The following is a 17,753-nucleotide window of genomic DNA, read 5'->3' on the forward strand; positions in this document are numbered from 1 at the left end:
AATGATCTATTTATCCTAACTTCTCATAACGGAAAATTTGTCATAATTTGTCATTAGCAAAACCTTCATAAAGAGGTTTTGCGGATAGAGGAGAGCGGGGTACATTTGACACTGGGGCACATTTGACTTTACTGTCTGTAGTATGTACGGGGGCTTTTATGAAAAATATACAGATGTGGAAAGCACCTTAGTCGTATGAAAAGAAACAGAAAAAAATTCACTATTATATTTCACGTGTGTTTATAAAATTAAATAGTGACTTTTTCTGAAGTGAAATACGGTTTGCAAAATTCAAGAAAACGAAACGGTAAGTAGAATGGGGCACCTTTGACTTTCGCCAAAAGGCACATTTGTCAAATGTCAAATGTTCCCCATTAAACATATGTTGATAAATAATAAAACAAATAGTTTTCTATTGCCCAGTTTTAATGTAATAATGGTTCGTAACTACGAGAGAACGACCAACCCATGTCCGATAAATGAGAACAATATGAAGAAAGCCCTTTCAGATATTTGGCATAATCGCGAAACAGCTACGTTCATCTTTGATCATGCGATTGAAGAAACTAGATCCTTTAAGGAACTATTCGGACTCTGGAAACGACAGTAGTTGTGATAATAATTTTATGCCCCTGTTACCGTTTACAACTCAACTCTGGTTGAGTTGAAATTTCGCAATTTGATATTACAGATTACAACTCAACCTGTCAAAAAAATATCGGTTGAGTTGTCTAGTCTAACAACTTTTTGTGGCATTACCGTTTACAACCTTGTGTTGGTGTAGTTGTCAAAGACGTCAAAATCTTACAACTGATTACTAACAGTTGTCTCATACAATTTTGCAGTTGTTTTGAAAAAAGGTGACGTTTTACAAGACGGTTCACCACCTAATTTTTAACAAAAATTTTCAAATTGTAATTATTTGGAGCTTTTCGGCCGATAAAATAAAGACAAAACACCAGGTTTCTCTTTTCCTCCTACGCGTTTCGATGAAATTGTTTCATCTTCATCAGGGAGACTGTATATTTATCATAAAATATGATATCAAAGTTGGTATCAAAAGACACGTTTCGACCTCCGATTTAAGAATCCGAAAACAAATTTAAAAATTTAATTACTGTCATATCATTTCGGTTAAAATTTTCATGTGGTTGTATTTGCCAGATTTTTTGTACACACTAATGCAGAAAGGCGTTTGACCCACCCAGGGTTATTTTTACAAATCGCGGCCAAAGGCCGCCAACGCAGAAAGATGTTCTGTGCAAAAAAATTGTGGATCGGGTCTCATTTTTCGGATCCTCGGCCCATTTCGTGGGTTTTTGTAAATATTTTTCGACAGAAATAAAATTTTTAATTTCAGCTTTCGAATCTTAAAAACGGAGATCGAAACGCGTCTTTGATACCACCTTTGATAAGAGTTAGGTGGTGCAAGGGTTCATAAAACGTTACCAAAGAAAAAACAAAAAATTTAAAGCCGGTAGTTAAACCTTTTTTAATCAAATAATAATCAACAATTTTGTACACATTTATAGAAAAAACAACGTTTAAACGAAGGATTACATTGAATAACTTTTTGACTTTATGGAGGGACATTCCGAAGTTGGACGAGGCTGGCCGCAGTTCGGATGGAGCCAATATAGATGAAATTATGCGAACATGAGTCCCATTGACACTAATCACTAATCCTGGGAATCCTGTTTTAGAGTAAAATACAATATTTGCGGTTTGGATTTTAATCCACTTCGCACAAATATGCTCTTCAATAATATCTAAAACCAGTCCAACACCAAAACCATTTCCACAGCATTTTTGATAGCTGCCATCAGCAAAGAATCTGAGTGTGGCGCATAATTTTAAAATAGGGGTAAAGACTTTCCTCGAACGCGTTTGCGGAAATGGTCCTTAATTATCTTTAGTAATGAGCAAAATGCTTTCTTTCAAATCTGCAAAATAACTTCATTTGAAGCTCATTATTTATCAATTAAACATTTTCTTACTTGGTGCTAGGTAGTTCCAAGGAATTGGAATGATCACGCGAATGTTTTCCGTAATCGCGACACGTCAATCACCAATATTTTCGCCATAATAAAATAGATTTCATATCATATAATATCTTGTAATAACAAAATCACTTTTGCAAATGCTTAAATTTCCGCCACAAATTGATCAGCTGTTCATTTATCTGTCAAATCATCACTTTCCTAGGTTGGCAACACCAATTCAACTTCAACTGAAATAAGTTGTAATTCGTAATACCAAACAGGAGTTGAGTTGTCTCAAAATTGAGCTGTTTTAATTACAACCCAACTAAGTTGAGTTGTAAACGGCAATAGGGGCACTAATTATTACTCTAAATACACAAGCCATCAAACGCTAACAAAATTTCAAGAAGAAAAATTTGTTGAATATGCACAGAAGTGTGCGTTTTTTGCATATGGATTGTCTTACGATACATTCCAAGGATTTGTTTATGAGTTTGTGGTGGCTAATAACATATCATGTCCATCTAGTTGGGTAACTAATAAGGCGGCTGGAGAAAGCTGGCCTTATGGATTTTTGAAATCCTTGTCTTACACTAAGAAAGCCTGCAAAAAACAAGCTTGGCTAGTCTTGAAAAAAAAGCTTGGCTAGACATTTCAAAATTGAAATTTTTGGACGACGAGGTATTAAAGGTTGGAGAATACGTTTTGGTCGACTTCGGGGAAAATTACAAGGAGCTCTTTTATTTGAAGAGATATTTTGCGATTCCACCCAAAATATAAATAATTTGCGTAGTATATCTCCAAACAACTGAGTTTTTATACAACCTGTTATAAAAGACATAGCTGAGTTTAAACTTCCGATACCAATAACCCATCATCAATTCGTCGCAACAGCACCAAATAATTATTTGATGTTAAAATTGACAGCTTATACATAAAATAGTTTTTCTAAACTTCAATTCTATCTTTTGTTATAATAAGTATAAATACGTACAAATAAACTGAGGCTTTTTCTTAATAAAATATCCACAAATAAATTATTGAGAAAACCTAGGAGAAAATATGGTCAAATGTGCCCCAGAAAAAGTCAAATGCGCCCCCACTGTGGGGCACATTTGACTAATTATTTATTTATTTATTTATTTAATTCATTCAGTCTAAAAGTACATGCTTTCTTACAGACTAGTTAGAAATAGAAAACAATTCAAGCTTAAACTTATATAAGCTGTTATTAAAATTAAGAACATTACTGAATCGATTTGCTAGATGTATAGTCCTAGTTATAGGTTCATTCATAGCATAATTCATTTTATGAGTTATTTCGATGAATAATCTATTATGCCGAAGATCACGCAGTGGAATATATGGAATAAACAAATTAGATAAATCGGAGCAATTTATGCTCAAGTTTATTACATTATAGGCAAGCATATATAAGAATTTTCAAATGCAAATAAAAATTAGCTACACTTTTTTTTCTAGGTTTTTATTTTCATTATTGCACATTAGGCCGGGTCGATTTGTGGGGAGGCAAAAAAATCGCCCAATTGCTCTGTGAAAATCATATTCTAGGGATCAAAATAAGAAAACTTGCCGAAGGAACCATACCTCTAATCATCAGAATTCCTTTTAGAGGTATGGTTCCTTCGGCAAAGTTTCTTATTTTGATCCCTAGAATACGATTTTCACAGAGTAATGAGCGATTTTTAAATCGACCCGCCCTATTGCACATACAAACCCCGGAGCTTCTATACATTTAACTCTTTTAAAATTATATTATATGTTATAGAAAATAAACGACTTTTAAAGTGTCAAATGTACCCCGTCCTCTCCTACATACCGCAGCGAACAGAAAAAAACAGTGGCAATTTTGACCAAAATTTCATCAATTAAATTCTCTTTTATTATTTTCGATATTTCAAGAAAAATCAGCTATGAATTTTGTAGCTCAAACTGGTTTGCGTAGTTATGTCAAAAACGTTTTCGCTAAGATTCCAACATTCGAAAAAAGTACGCAATTTTGAAGCGCAATCAATTTTACTTCATACAAAGTGTGAATTTTTTTTATATGGAAGATAATTTATGACAGTAACTTTAGTAAGTAACAGTAAATTTAAAAACTAGAATTGACTGGGCTACAAAACTGCATACTCAGAGAACTTCAAATAAAAAGTTGGACATTTTCGTAAAATTTTCTTGGATTGTTCGAAAACGCTTTTGAGATGATTTGCATAGTTTCAGTTACAAAATTCAAAGATTGTTATTCTTAAAACATACATATGCCATTCTTTTGTACGCTGATGTATGTCAAAATAACGATATAATTAAAAATAAACTATTGGGACTCGTAATTCAAAACGTTAGGACTTTAAAAATTTTCTTCACATACCCGAACTTAGCAAATTCGTATCTCCCGGTGTTGGTGATGCTGCATGTAAATGCTCAGTGCCAGCTAGCTCAGTTTCCTCAAAGGTAACCGCATCCTGCACAGTCAATAAAAGACCACCAAGTAGCATATGAGTATTCTGTGCATCAGTTTCTACTTGCAAAGCATTCATAAGTATATTAATTAAACGTGGCTTTAGTTGTATAAAAGTAACGATGCTGAAATATGATTATTTAGGATTTTATTCAGAAAATGTTAAAATGCTAAGAAAATTAATTAATTCAACTCACCGCTCAGGCGATTCATTAGTCAAATCACGTATAGGCAACGTTTGAAAATGCAATGGTAAAGTTAGTATGGATAGTAAAATATTGATCGATGCACGTCGTAATTCCGTTTTATTGAAAAGCATTGCTTGTGTTTTTATTTTCAAATCCTTATCGGGCAACACAATTTCTAAGGCGCTTATAAATCCTGGTAACAAAACTTGCACGCCATTCAAATCAAGACGAAATAGATCGGATGAATTCAGCAAAATACTGGCCAATGTTTCATCACATTCCTTCGATTCGGTAATTTTTAGACATTGCTGTAAAGCCATATAAAAGCGTGCCAAATATACGGGAAGAATTTCTTCGCCCGTCTTTTTGGCGCAAAAGATTTTACAGAGTGTGCCTATGGCTTCGGCACGTCCCGACTCATATTTGTCGATGGTTAACGAGGGTGGTAAACTATTCGGATCGTTTAGGGAATTCGGCTGTGAAAGTGAAATGCTACCTTTGCGATTCTCCATGATCATCGATGAGGGGCGTTTACTTGCTTCAGTGGCTTGTTCTGTGGAGAAAATAGAAAATAAGAGATTTTTTAAAAAAAAATTCAAATGTCATTCGTTGTGCTAAGTTCAGCTATTCGAAAAAAACGGTAAGCTATACAATTCCGTTTTTTAGGTTTTTTTTATCACATTTTTCCTGCTCTGTTTTGTTTTTTTTTTTTTTTTTTTTGGGAAGGGACAACAGACCAACAGCAACGCCATTTTTACACTACCATTAAAATTTCAAAAAATACATTTATTTTGAATTTTTTTTTTTAATAAAATATATTAGTTTTTTTTTTTTAATATTTGAATTTTGACAAACAGTTTTTCAACGAGATTAAAAAATTTAAAACAAGTAATTCGGGTGTAACCGACATTACATACTCAGGTGAGAGCTTTGGAGACAATGTAAGGGAAAACCACAATGTAGGAAAATGAACCTAGAGTAATCCTGGAATGTGTTTGTATGACATGGGTATCAAATGGAAGGTATTAAAGAGTATTTTAAAAGGGAGTGGGCCTTAGTTCTATAGGTGGACGCCTTTACGAGATGCCGCCATAAAGGTGGAGCAGGGGTGACGCTAGAATGTGTTTGTACGATATGGGTATCAAATGAAAGGTGTTAATAAGTATTTTAAAAGGGAGTGGGCTTTAGTTCTATAGGTGGACGCCTTTTCGAGATATCGCCATAAAGGTGGACCAGGGGTGACTCTAGAATGTGTTTGTACGATATGGGTATAAAAGGAAAGGTGTTAATGAGTATTTTAAAAGTGTGTGGACCTTAGTTCTATAGGTGAACGCCTTTTCGAGATATCGCCATAAAGGTGGACCAGGGGTGACTCTAGAATGTGTTTGTACGATATGGGTATCAAATGAAAGGTGTTAATAAGTATTTTAAAAGGGAGTGGGCTTTAGTTCTATAGGTGGACGCCTTTTCGAGATATCGCCATAAAGGTGGACCAGGGGTGACTCTAGAATGTGTTTGTACGATATGGGTATAAAATGAAAGGTGTTAATGAGTATTTTAAAAGGAGTGGGCCTTAGTTCTATACGTGGGCGCCTTTTCGAGATATCGTCATAAAGGTGGAGCAGGGGTGACGCTAGAATGTGTTTGTACGATATGGGTATCAAATGGAAGGTATTAAAGAGTATTTTAAAAGGGAGCGGGCCTTAGTTCTATGGGTGGACGCCTTTTCGAGATATCGTCATAAAGGTCGACCAGGGGTGACTCTAGAATGTGTTTGTACGATATGGGTATCAAACTCAAGGTATTAATGAGGGTTTTAAAAGGGAGTGGCCCCTAGTCGTATATGTGAAGGCGTTTTCGAGATATCGACCAAAATGTGGACCAGATATGGTAGGTGTCACACCCATTTCACAAAGTTCTTTCTAAAGTTATGTATACTTTGCGTCAAACAACCAATCCAATCACCATGTTTCATCCATCTTTTCGTATTTGGTATAGAATTATGGCATTTTTTTAATTTTTCGAAATTTTCGATATCGAAAAAGTTGGCGTGGTCATAGTCGGATTTCGCCCATTTTTAGTACCAAGATAAAGTTAGTTCAGATAAGTACGTGAACTGAGTTTAGTAAAGATATATCGATTTTTGTTCAATTTATCGTGTTAATGGCCGAGCGGTAGGACAGACGGTCGACTGTGTATAAAAACTGGCCGTGGCTTCAACCGATTTCGCCCATTTTCACAGAAAACAGTTATCATCATAGAAGCAATGCTCTTATCAAATTTCACATGGATTGGTAAATTTTTGTTCGACTTATGGCATTAAAAGTATTTTAGACAAATGAAATGAAAAAGGGCGGAGCCACGCCCATTTTGAAAATTTCTTTTATTTTTGTATTTTGTTGCACCATATCATTACTGGAGTTGAATTTTGACATAAATTACTTATATACTGTAAAGATATTCAATTTTTTGTTAGAATTTGACTTTAAAAAAATTTTTTTTTAAAGTGGGCGTATTCGTCATCCGATTTTGTTAAGTTTTATTTGGCATACATATAGTAATAGGAGTAACGTGCCCACCAAATTCCATCATGATATCTTCAACGACTGCAAAATTACAGCTTGCAAAACTTTTTAATTGCCTTCTTTTAAAAGTGGGCGGTGCCACGCCCAATGTCCAAAATTTTTCTAATTTTCTATTTTGGGTCATAAGGTCAACGCACCTACCAAGTTTCATCGCTTTATCCGTCTTTGGTAATGGTTGTAGTCCGATTTCATTTTAAATAGCGATCTGAGGTGAGCGCCCAGGAACCTACATACCAAATTTCATCAAGATACCTCAAAATTTACTCAAGTTATCGTGTTTGCGGACGGACGGACAGACGAACGGAAATGGCTCATCAATTTTTGTTTTTTTTTGACAAAATAACAAAAAATAGAAATTACAAAAAAATTTAAGTTTTGGTTTAAAAGAATTTTTTTTTTTGTTTAATTTTTGATTAAGAATAATTTGTTTTAAAATGTTCGAATTTTGATTGAAATCTTTCAACTAGAAATTTATTTTGAGTTTTTGACAAAAAATAAGACATTAGTTTTGGAATTTTGACTTAAACAAATTTTGATTCAAAATTATAATAAATTAGATATTATTAGATTTTTTTTAAAGATTAAAAAATGTATAAAAACAATGTACATAATTAAACAACTTTTTTTGGTATTAAGTGTACGTTCTTAATTGTGACTAAATAGTTTTCGAACAGAAACTTTAATAATTTTGTCAAAATATTAAAAAAAAAAGTTAATACTGACAGAATTCCTCAAAAATAAACTAATTTTAATATTTTGGCTAAAATAATTTGGTTTTAGTTGTTCGTATTCTTATTAAAATCTTCAACCATAAATTTATAATTCAATTTTGACAAAAAAATAAAAGAAACTAGTTTTCTGAATTTTGAAATTTTAACTCAATTCACTTTTTGACAAAAAATTAAGTAGATTAAATATTATTTCATTATCATTAATTTTGACTAAAAATTTTTCAAGCAGATTAATAAAACAGAAAAATATTTAAGATCACGGGTTTTTCAAATTTCTTAAATATGTAATTTAACTTTTGACTATGAATACATTTTTTATGAATGTTCGAATTTTGATTAAAAACTTTCAATTATGTATTTATTCTTCAATTTTGACAAAAAAAAATTATAATTTTTTGAATTTTGAAATTTTGACTCAACTATTTTGCGAAAAGAATTTATTGAATATACATTATAAAGTAAATAAACAAATTTAAAAAACAAAATTTTCATTTTCGAAAAAAATTGTTGAAATTTCTAAGTTTTGTCTAAAGTTCGTAAAAATTTGACCAAAGAGAGAAGTAATTGATTTTTAAATTTTCACCTGAAAATTTTTCGAAAATACATTTTTTATAGCTTAAAACTAATAAATTACTAAATTTAAATATTTGAATTCGTGTGAATGAAAAAGTTAAAGAAATTAGTTTTCAAATTTTTGAATTTTCATTCAAGGTTCGAATCGAGCTCAAGGCCAGAACAATAATTTTTTTCTAATGATAATTATTGTTATTTTTTAATTTTTCTAAATTTGGAAAATTGTATTTTGTTTTTGGAATAGTAAGTAGAAAATTTTTCAGACAACCTGTCATAGCTGCGCAGATAGATCCATTTCGAAGGGTACTAAGCCTTCATCATCAGTACGCTTTAGGCATGCTGTGCTAATAGCTATACAGCGGTGGTTTGTTTGACTGGCAAATTTGCTACTTCTATTCCTTTTTACCAACTATATTTATTCAGTGTTGCGCCATCTGGTGCAAATCACTGATAATGCTGGATTTTTGTTTATTGTCAATTACTTTGTTTGAACAATTTTTGAATTTTGAATTAAACATTTTTCGAAGAGAATTTGCAAAAAGTGAATGTTGATATTTTTAAATTTTAAATAATTTTTTTCTTATACTTTTATCTGCACCCCACAATATAAGATCAGACCAAGACCCGTATTACGTTTTACGATCATTGACTGGAAACCAGTTTCGCTCAAACGATGACCATGCAACTGTCCAAATATAATAAGTTACACTGTGTAACAGCCGGCTGGGTATTGCACCAAACACACTTTTTTGTAGAGATTGAGGCTTATATAGACAAATTACTATCTCCGTTTTTCGAAGTTAGCCTCCAAAAATAGATATCGGCTTTCGAAGTTCGAAATTCTACATTTCGAATTTTTTTTTTTTTGTTGACGCGTTCAGCAAATTAAAAAAGTAAAAATGTAGTCGTGGGCCGTCTTTTTCTTTTATTTGAATGGCTGAATTCTTTTTTTTTTAAATTATAGTACGAGCAATTCCAGTGCAGAGTATGTGCAGACATTAAAGTAGTAGTAGCCACTATCATGGTATTATCTGACTTTCCACCTCGTATAACAGCTGTTATACTAAATTTCTCAAAAAAAGAATTCAACCCTTCAAATAAGGGAAAAGAGCGGACCATGACCACATTTTGACTTTTTTAATTTGCTGAACGCGTTAACAAAAAAATTAAATTTCGAAATTCGAAAGCCCATATCTATTTTGTGGAGGCTAACTTCGAAAAACGGAGATAGTACTTTTTATACTTTAGCCTAAAACTCCTCAAAAAAGTTGGGTTGGAAAAAAAGTTGATTTTGTCACATAGTGTTATAGATCTAACAAGTACTATTTGTCGCTAGTGTAAAATGTCATTAATTCGATAAACCATTTCAGAGCTTTTGGGAGGGATTCAAGTAGTTGATAAACGCAATATAAAGCTTTATAGCTTCAAAGCTTCCGCAACCCAATTATAAAACTCACCTACGCGAAGGCAATCTTGTTACAAATATTAATATATCATACACATATTTAGTAGGCGAGGATCTGGTGACCCCAAGTTCCTCATGGAACTGGGGGCTGGGTGGGCGGTTTGACCTAGAAGTTTTAATGTGGTCATATTAATCGAGATGGTCGGGCTAGTACCTTAATGGTGCTATGTTACCGGAACGTACCGTATCCATATCCGGCAACGGACCATCAACATCGATAACACTCCCCAAAACCTTCGAGGAGTGTCTTTATCTTTAATACAACAACTACAACAGAGCGTTTGGGATTTAAAAGTGAGCTTCTATCACGGATCGTAAAACGTAATACGGGCCCAGCTTCTTAAGAATGAAAATAATATGAACTAAACTGATGAGTAACAAATAATTCAACTTTATTCCATATTAAAAAATTTGTTGAAAGTTCTAAAGTTTGACTAAAAAATTACTAAAAATTTACTTAAAAATTAAACTTGAACTTTGGCTGACCAATATGATTGCGATAACCGCAATATATTTATTAATACGAATGTACTTCAATTTACTCACTTTTTGTGTTCAACATCCATGCGTCGCCACCAATGTGTGCTGCTTCGAATAGCCACTCGCCAAATAAATGTAAAATGCTATTGCATTTGGGACGTGCAACAGCCAAAGCTGGACGCTGCTCAAATCCAAGCGAAGGTAAGGCTGTGCGTATAAAAATTTTAAATTTAGGAAATGGTTAATATCAATTAGTGCTAGCTTCTATAATACATAATTACATTTTTTTAATTAATTTATTAATTCCAATTTTTAGGAGGTAACAAAAAAGTTTCAATTTTTCAAAATTAATTTTGCATTTATTTCACATACTTAAAAATTGCAAGCTTTTAGTTTTGCTGCACAAAAAAAAACTTACATGTCAAGCTATTAGAGGACGGCGGGCCAGAGTTGGGTGTGAGTGGTGCTTGCGTTGCCGATAAACGTGCACTGGTTAAACCGATAAGCGCGGCTTTGGTCAAGCCTAAAATAATGTGTGGATTGATATCGAAAAAAATAGCATACAAAAAAAATGTTGGGAATTGTTAGTTACTTATTATGAAAGAAGATAGCAGCAAAATTGCATACCTACATACATACATATACAATAACACACGAACAAATATCAAAATGCCTAGTGTATCAAGAAAATTTAAATGGTAAAATATGTAAGTACCAGTGGCGGATCCAGCACGATTTGGGAGGGGGCGATTTAAGTCAACTTTTTAAGTAAGATAAAGTGACCTTAAAATTTTCCATACAAACACACATACATATCTACAGTCATTTACAAAAGTCATCATCACTCAGATTTTTCGAGTTTTTACTAAGTTCTGCTGCGACCTTCATTATTTTCGATATTTTTTATAAAAATATGTATTATTATATAACACCAACAATCCAAATATACACTTAAGACTTTTTAGAAAATTCGGGAAAAATCCGCGAATTTTCATGCAAATTTTTAGCTTTCAGTAAGAATTTTTAGTATTTATCTCTCAGAAGTTCTAAAAATTCTTACCGAAAAGCTGAAAATCTGCATGAAAATTCACAGAATTTTCCTGAATTTTCTAAAAAGTTTTAAGTTTCTATTTGGATAATAATACATAATTTTATAAAAAGGTGGAGCCAAATTTAATGACTGTATATATTTTAATAATAAGACATTATAAATTATTGTTTATTATGTAAGCTAACACCAATATTCTGGCTTGCATTGACTGACAATTGTAATTAAAATGTCAACACTTTTTATAATTTTTAATGTGTCAATGAAAACCATGGCGGAACGAAACAAGGTGGCGGCATGGGACAGCTGATTATAAATTTTTTTTATTTGATTTGATACTTCAACTTCCGGCGCAGTACGATTTTGACATTTGTCCATCGAATTTACAAAAACAAAGTACATGGAATTTTTATTTATGTTTGTAGGTATGTCACCATGCTGCCACCTTGTATCGTTCCGCCATGAATGAAAACCAAACTATTGCAATTGTCAGTCACTGCAAGCCAGCATATGGGTGTAATATAAAATTAATTAATATATAAGTACTAACATATCGCTCATTTACTTCAATAGTGTCATAACTCAAAAAACACAATTTTCCAGGAGAGCCATTCAAAGATTTTAACTGCCATATGTTGCGCATATAAAGGCATATTTTTATTTGTATAGCACGTGGTAAATTTTTAAGGGATCACAAAGATTTTTTTATACAACATAGATCATGGTATTGGGTACGTTTATATGTTATTAACCCAAAAGTCATGTTTTTGAGTTATGACACTATTGAAGTAAATAGGCGATATGTTTGTGTTGAACTGTTTAATTGTTCAAAGAATTTCTGCTGCATTAAACGAATTTCGGACCGGAGGAAGATAGGTTCCATCAACTACTATGAGCTGCCCAAAGAACTATAGGTTGACTTAATTTTACATATTTTTTATCTTTATGTAGAATTATGTATAGTATAAGGCTGAGCGTGCCACAATTCCCAAAACAACGGAGTTTTCCTGGCTTGAATGTATTACTGCTGCCAAATAGTAACACATTAACGCGATGTAGGGAATGAAATCAAAAATATTGGTCCTTCTTTAGTATTTTTTTTTTTTTTTCAAAAGGAATTGTTGTCCAGAAAAAAGATGAGGTGTGGCGATCGCCCCCCAGACTTCCCTCCTCCCCCCCTGGATCCGCCATTGGTAAGTACTTATGTAAATAAATGATTTTAGGGGCGTAAACTTCATAAACTGATCTACATACTAACGCATAAATGTTAGGTCTACAAAAAAACATATAGCGGTTGAACACTGTGAGTACAAAAATCTTTTTTAATTTAGTGCAACAACTGTTGTTGCAGCGGTTATATACAGCAAACTGGGAAAGATACTTTTAGTGACTACGTACATGATTAAATTAAAAAAACTTTAAATCCATACAAATGGAGATACAGAAAAAAGTTAAAAATATTAAAAAATAATTTTTCAACAACTACATTTTGAAAATAAGACTAAAATAATACACACCTCTGAACTTTATTACGTACATATAATTTACAGTGAACAATTTTTAAAATCTATGGGCAGTTCCCAAGAGTGTCGGTACTCATGTAAAATTTTAAGAATTGAGTTGTTTCCATGATCTCCAATACAAAAGTTAATTAAAGCATAGCACATACGGCGAAGAGACCTTGTGAATTGCCTTATAATCAACAAGTAAGGAAGGTTAAGTTCGGGTGTAACCGAACATTACATATTCAGCTGAGAGCTTTGGAGACAAAGAAGGGAAAATCACCATGTAGGAAAATGAACCTAGGGTAACCCTGGAATGTGTTTGTATGACATGGGTATCAAATGGAAGGTATTGAAGAGTATTTTAAAAGGGGTATTTCGAGATATCGCCATAAAGGTGGACCAGGGGTGACCCTATAATGCGTTTGTACGATATCGGTATCAAATGAAAGGTGGTAATGAGCATTTTAAAAGGGAGTGGGCCTTAGTTCTATAGGTGGACGCCTTTTCGAGATATCGCCATAAAGATGGACCAGGGGTGACTCTGGAATGTGTTTGTACCATATGGGTATCAAATGAAAGGTATTAATGAGTATTTTAAAAGGGAGTGGGCCTAAGTTGTGTAGGTGGACGCGTTTTCGAGATATTGGCATAAAGGTGGACCAGGGGTGACTCTAGAATGTGTTTTTTAAGATATGGCTATCAAATGAAAGGTGGTAATGAGTATTTTAAAAGGGAGTGGGCCTTAGTTCTATAGGTGGACGCCTTTTCGAGATATCGCCATAAAGGTGGACCAGGGGTGACTCTAGAATGTGTTTGTACGATATGGGTATCAAATTAAAGGTATTAATGAGGGTTTTAAAAGGGAATGGCCCTTAGTTGTATATGTGAAGACGCTTTCGAGATATCACCATAAAGGTGGACCAGGGGTGACTCTAGAATGCGTTTGTACGATATCGGTATCAAATGAAAGGTGTTAATGAGTATTTTAAAAGGGAGTGTGCCTTAGTTCTATAGGTGGACGCCTTTTCGAGATATCGCCATAAAGATGGACCAGGGGTGACTCTGGAATGTGTTTGTACCATATGGGTATCAAATGAAAGGTGTTAATGAGTATTTTAAAAGGGAGTGGGCCTAAGTTGTGTAGGTGGACGCGTTTTCGAGATATTGGCATAAAGGTGGACCAGGGGTAACTCTAGAATGTGTTTTTACGATATGGCTATCAAATCAAAGGTGGCAATGAGTATTTTAAAAGGGAGTGGGCCTTAGTTCTATAGGTGGACGCCTTTTCGAGATATCGCCATAACGTTGGACCAGGGGTGAGTCTAGAATGTGTTTGTACGATATGGGTATCAAATTCAAGGTATTAATGGGGCTTTTAAAAGGGAGTGGCCCCTAGTCGTATATGTGACGACGTTTTCGAGATATCGACCAAAATTTGGACCAGGGTGACCCAGAACATCATCTGTCGGGTACCGCTAATTTATTTATATATGCAATACCACGAACAGTAATCATGCCATGATTCCAAGGGTTTTGATTACGCCCTCCAGAACATTTTCATTTTCTTCTACTTAATATGGTAGGTGTCACACCCATTTTACAAAGTTTTGTCTAAAGTTATGTATACTTTGCGTCAAAAAATCAATCCAATCACCATGTTTCATCCCTCCTTTCGTATTTGGTATAGAATTATGGCACTTTTTTAATTTTTCGAAATTTTCGATATCGTGGTCATAGACGGATTTTGCCCATTTTTAATACCAAGATAAAGTGAGTTCAGATAAGTACGTGAACTAAGTTTAGAAAAGATATATCGATTTTTGTTCAAGTTATCGTGTTAGCGGTCGAGCGGAAGGACAGACGGTCGACTGTGTATAAAAACTGGGCGTAGCTTCAACCGATTTCGCCCATTTTTATAGAAAACAGTTATCGTCATAGAATCTCTGCCCCTATAAAATTTCACAAGGATAGGTAAATTTTTGTTCGACTTAAAATCAACCCACCTACCAAGTTTCATCGCTTTGGTAATGAATTATCGCACTTTTTCGGTTTTTCGAAATTTTCAATATCGAAAAAGTGGGCGTGGTTATAGTCCGATTTCTTTTTTCGCTCAGATCATTTTGATATATAAGAGTCTATATCTATCTCGATTAGTTTATGCCGTTACGGATTACCGTTATGCGAACAAAATTAATACACTCTGTGAGCTCTGCTCAGCTGAGTATAAAAATAATATGTCCAATAAAATGGTGGCTCCATTGAGATCAATCAAAATTGTGAACATTAACATTCTCAAAAAAAAGCTTAAAAGACACATTAAAGCTATTTAGTTAATTATATTACAAAAAAAGTACAAATTTCATGCACCCTAATATTTATGAACTAATTTTGCCGAATTCGTTAGACTTTATCAGTAACAATCATTCACACATCACTTCTTTCACCAGAAGATGATCTCTTTCGTTAATGCGCGCACTAAGCTTGGAAAAGACTTAAAGCTACGAATATGAAAATAGCAGTAAAAGGTATAACCAAATTTATTGTTTGCTTTCTTCTTTCCTATGTTTTCGTAATATGGGAAAAAATAGTTTTTGAGAGTATGCAGTTCTGAGGCCCAATGATTTTTAGTCTGATTAGTCTGAGAAAGTACAAAATATAAGTAAAATGTTTTGCGCTGCTAAACTGCGTTGTCGAAAAAATTTCTTCTTAAACAAGCAAAAATATATAAAATAGAATTAAGCAAGGAAACAAATACAAGCAGAATAGCCTAGTGGTCAAGGCAACTGCAGTTTCACCGTATGATTCACGGTTCGAATCTCCGTGAAACCTCTGATAACATTACGAAATTGCCTGATGATGATTACGTGGCGGTTTTCGAAATGGTACCATCGCAATATACCAGTAAATGTTTCTTTCTTTCTTTTAAGTTTCTCTTAGAAAAAGGAAATCGGTGTTAAGCTCATGAATTCTTAAATAATAAGTATTAATTGAACACACCATTAAAAACAAACAAAAAAATAATTGAAAAAATTTGTTAAAGATATTGACTGCTGCTTTCGTATTCGCAGCTGTATATTCACAATTTTGTTCTGGGTATTGGACCAACGAATTTTCTTGAATAGATTGAGTCATATGTAAAAAAACTTCGCCGTTTTTCGCAGTAAGCATGCTTAAAATCAGCAAATGAGATAAGATAAAATTTTCCCAAATGCACAGCACATAAATTAATCAGCAAAATTAAACAAATAATTGCAGCTTTAATAAGGTATCAAAAACCAATAAAGGTGAATACACATCAAAAGCTATGCGAATTTCATGCGGCCTTATAATACAGCAGAAAATATCTATGTATGTGAAATCTGGCGCACCCTTCTGTTGTGCTGTGTTGCTGCTGCTGCCGCTGCTATTGCCAAGTGCTGGCGCTACGCTAAAACTTTTCGCCAAACGGCGCTGCAATGGAGGTGTTGGCGTACATGACATATGTGTTTGTTGTTGTTGTTGCTGCTGTGTACCATCCACAGCCGATGCTGAAGCAGATGTTACACTCGACATTGCACTCAATGGAGTACCAAATGAGATTGAACCGACCACACCCGCAGATTGACTTCCACTTACACTTGTGTTGCCAGTTGCATTACCACTGCCAGTGATATGTGTACCAGCACTGCTCGATGGTGTATAAGCGCTGCTATGATGACCCATAATAGCATTTAAAGCTGAACTAGCTGACCCACTAATGAAATTATCGCGTAAGAATTGTCCAGCGCCATGTAAATGCAAGTGAGGATGATAATAATGATGTTGGTGCTGATGTTGTTGTTGTTGATGTGCACTATTTGAATTATTTGCACTAGAGGCTGCGCTACTACCACTAGAATTCAGTGCACTATTACTGCCATGATGAAAAAAGTGATGATGTATACCGGTGCTAACCGTTGAATTGGTGGTGGCCTCGTTAAGTGACAAACGTATATCAAGTAAATTTGTAATTACATCTTCAGTCTGATGCGGTGGTGACCGATAAATGCCTATGAATCGCACTCGCGGTTAATAGCAAATTTTTTTGTTGGGGAATACGTACATACATATATTGTACATAAGACCGTAAGGAAAGTGTTTCGACGTACTACCTTGGGTCGACAACTTTTTCGAAGTTAACTTCCGAAATAACTTGGATACCTTCGATTTTAACTAATTGTAAATCCGCAATTGTTTATAATGTTTACTGTTTTGTTAGATTCCGAACATATCACTTTGCTCAAAAAATTTGAGTCGAAATATAGCAATTTTATTTCGAAATCAGTTTATTTTTTTTTAAGTTTCTACAACTTTTAAAAACACTGTGCAACAGCCGGTTGGGTATTGGACCAAACCCACTTTTTTGTAGAGATTGAGGCTTATGTAGACAAAGTACTATCTCCGTTTTTTAAAGTTAGCCTCCAAAAAATAGATATCGGCTTTCGAAGTTCGAAATTCTACATTTCGAAATTTTATTTATTTTTTTTTTTTTTGTTGACGCGTTCAGCAAATTAAAAAAGTAAAAATGTGGTCGTGGTCCGCCTTTTTCTTTTATTTGAATAGCTGAATTCTTTTTTTTGAAAGATTACAGTACGAGCAATTTCAGTGCAGAGTATGTGCAAACATAAAAGTAGTAGCCACTACCATGGGACTATCTGACTTTTCACCTCGTATAACAGCTGTTATACTAAATTTCTCA

At 33.8% G+C, this 17,753-nt stretch overlaps 1 protein-coding gene across 9 annotated transcripts in view; it reads right to left on the reverse strand.

Moving 5' to 3' along the window:
• LOC137240831 (ral GTPase-activating protein subunit beta) overlaps positions 1-17,753 on the reverse strand; it is a 45,756-nt gene that overhangs the window by 18,605 nt on the left and 9,398 nt on the right. For 5 of the 9 annotated variants that reach the window (XM_067767663.1, XM_067767662.1, XM_067767660.1 and 2 more), the window contains exons 5-9: positions 16,405-17,064; positions 10,902-11,006; positions 10,550-10,690; positions 4,659-5,202; positions 4,372-4,586 (exon numbers count right to left, since the gene is read on the reverse strand). In XM_067767663.1, coding sequence (XP_067623764.1) covers positions 4,372-4,586; positions 4,659-5,202; positions 10,550-10,690; positions 10,902-11,006; positions 16,405-17,064 — 1,665 coding nt within the window. The remainder of the gene's footprint in view (positions 1-4,371; positions 4,587-4,658; positions 5,203-10,549; positions 10,691-10,901; positions 11,007-16,404; positions 17,065-17,753) is intronic. The other 4 variants (XM_067767666.1, XM_067767665.1, XM_067767664.1 and 1 more) reach the window with 3 other exon arrangements.

Source organism: Eurosta solidaginis, chromosome 2 (assembly GCF_040869045.1).
Source record: "Eurosta solidaginis isolate ZX-2024a chromosome 2, ASM4086904v1, whole genome shotgun sequence".
Taxonomy (NCBI): domain Eukaryota; kingdom Metazoa; phylum Arthropoda; class Insecta; order Diptera; family Tephritidae; genus Eurosta; species Eurosta solidaginis.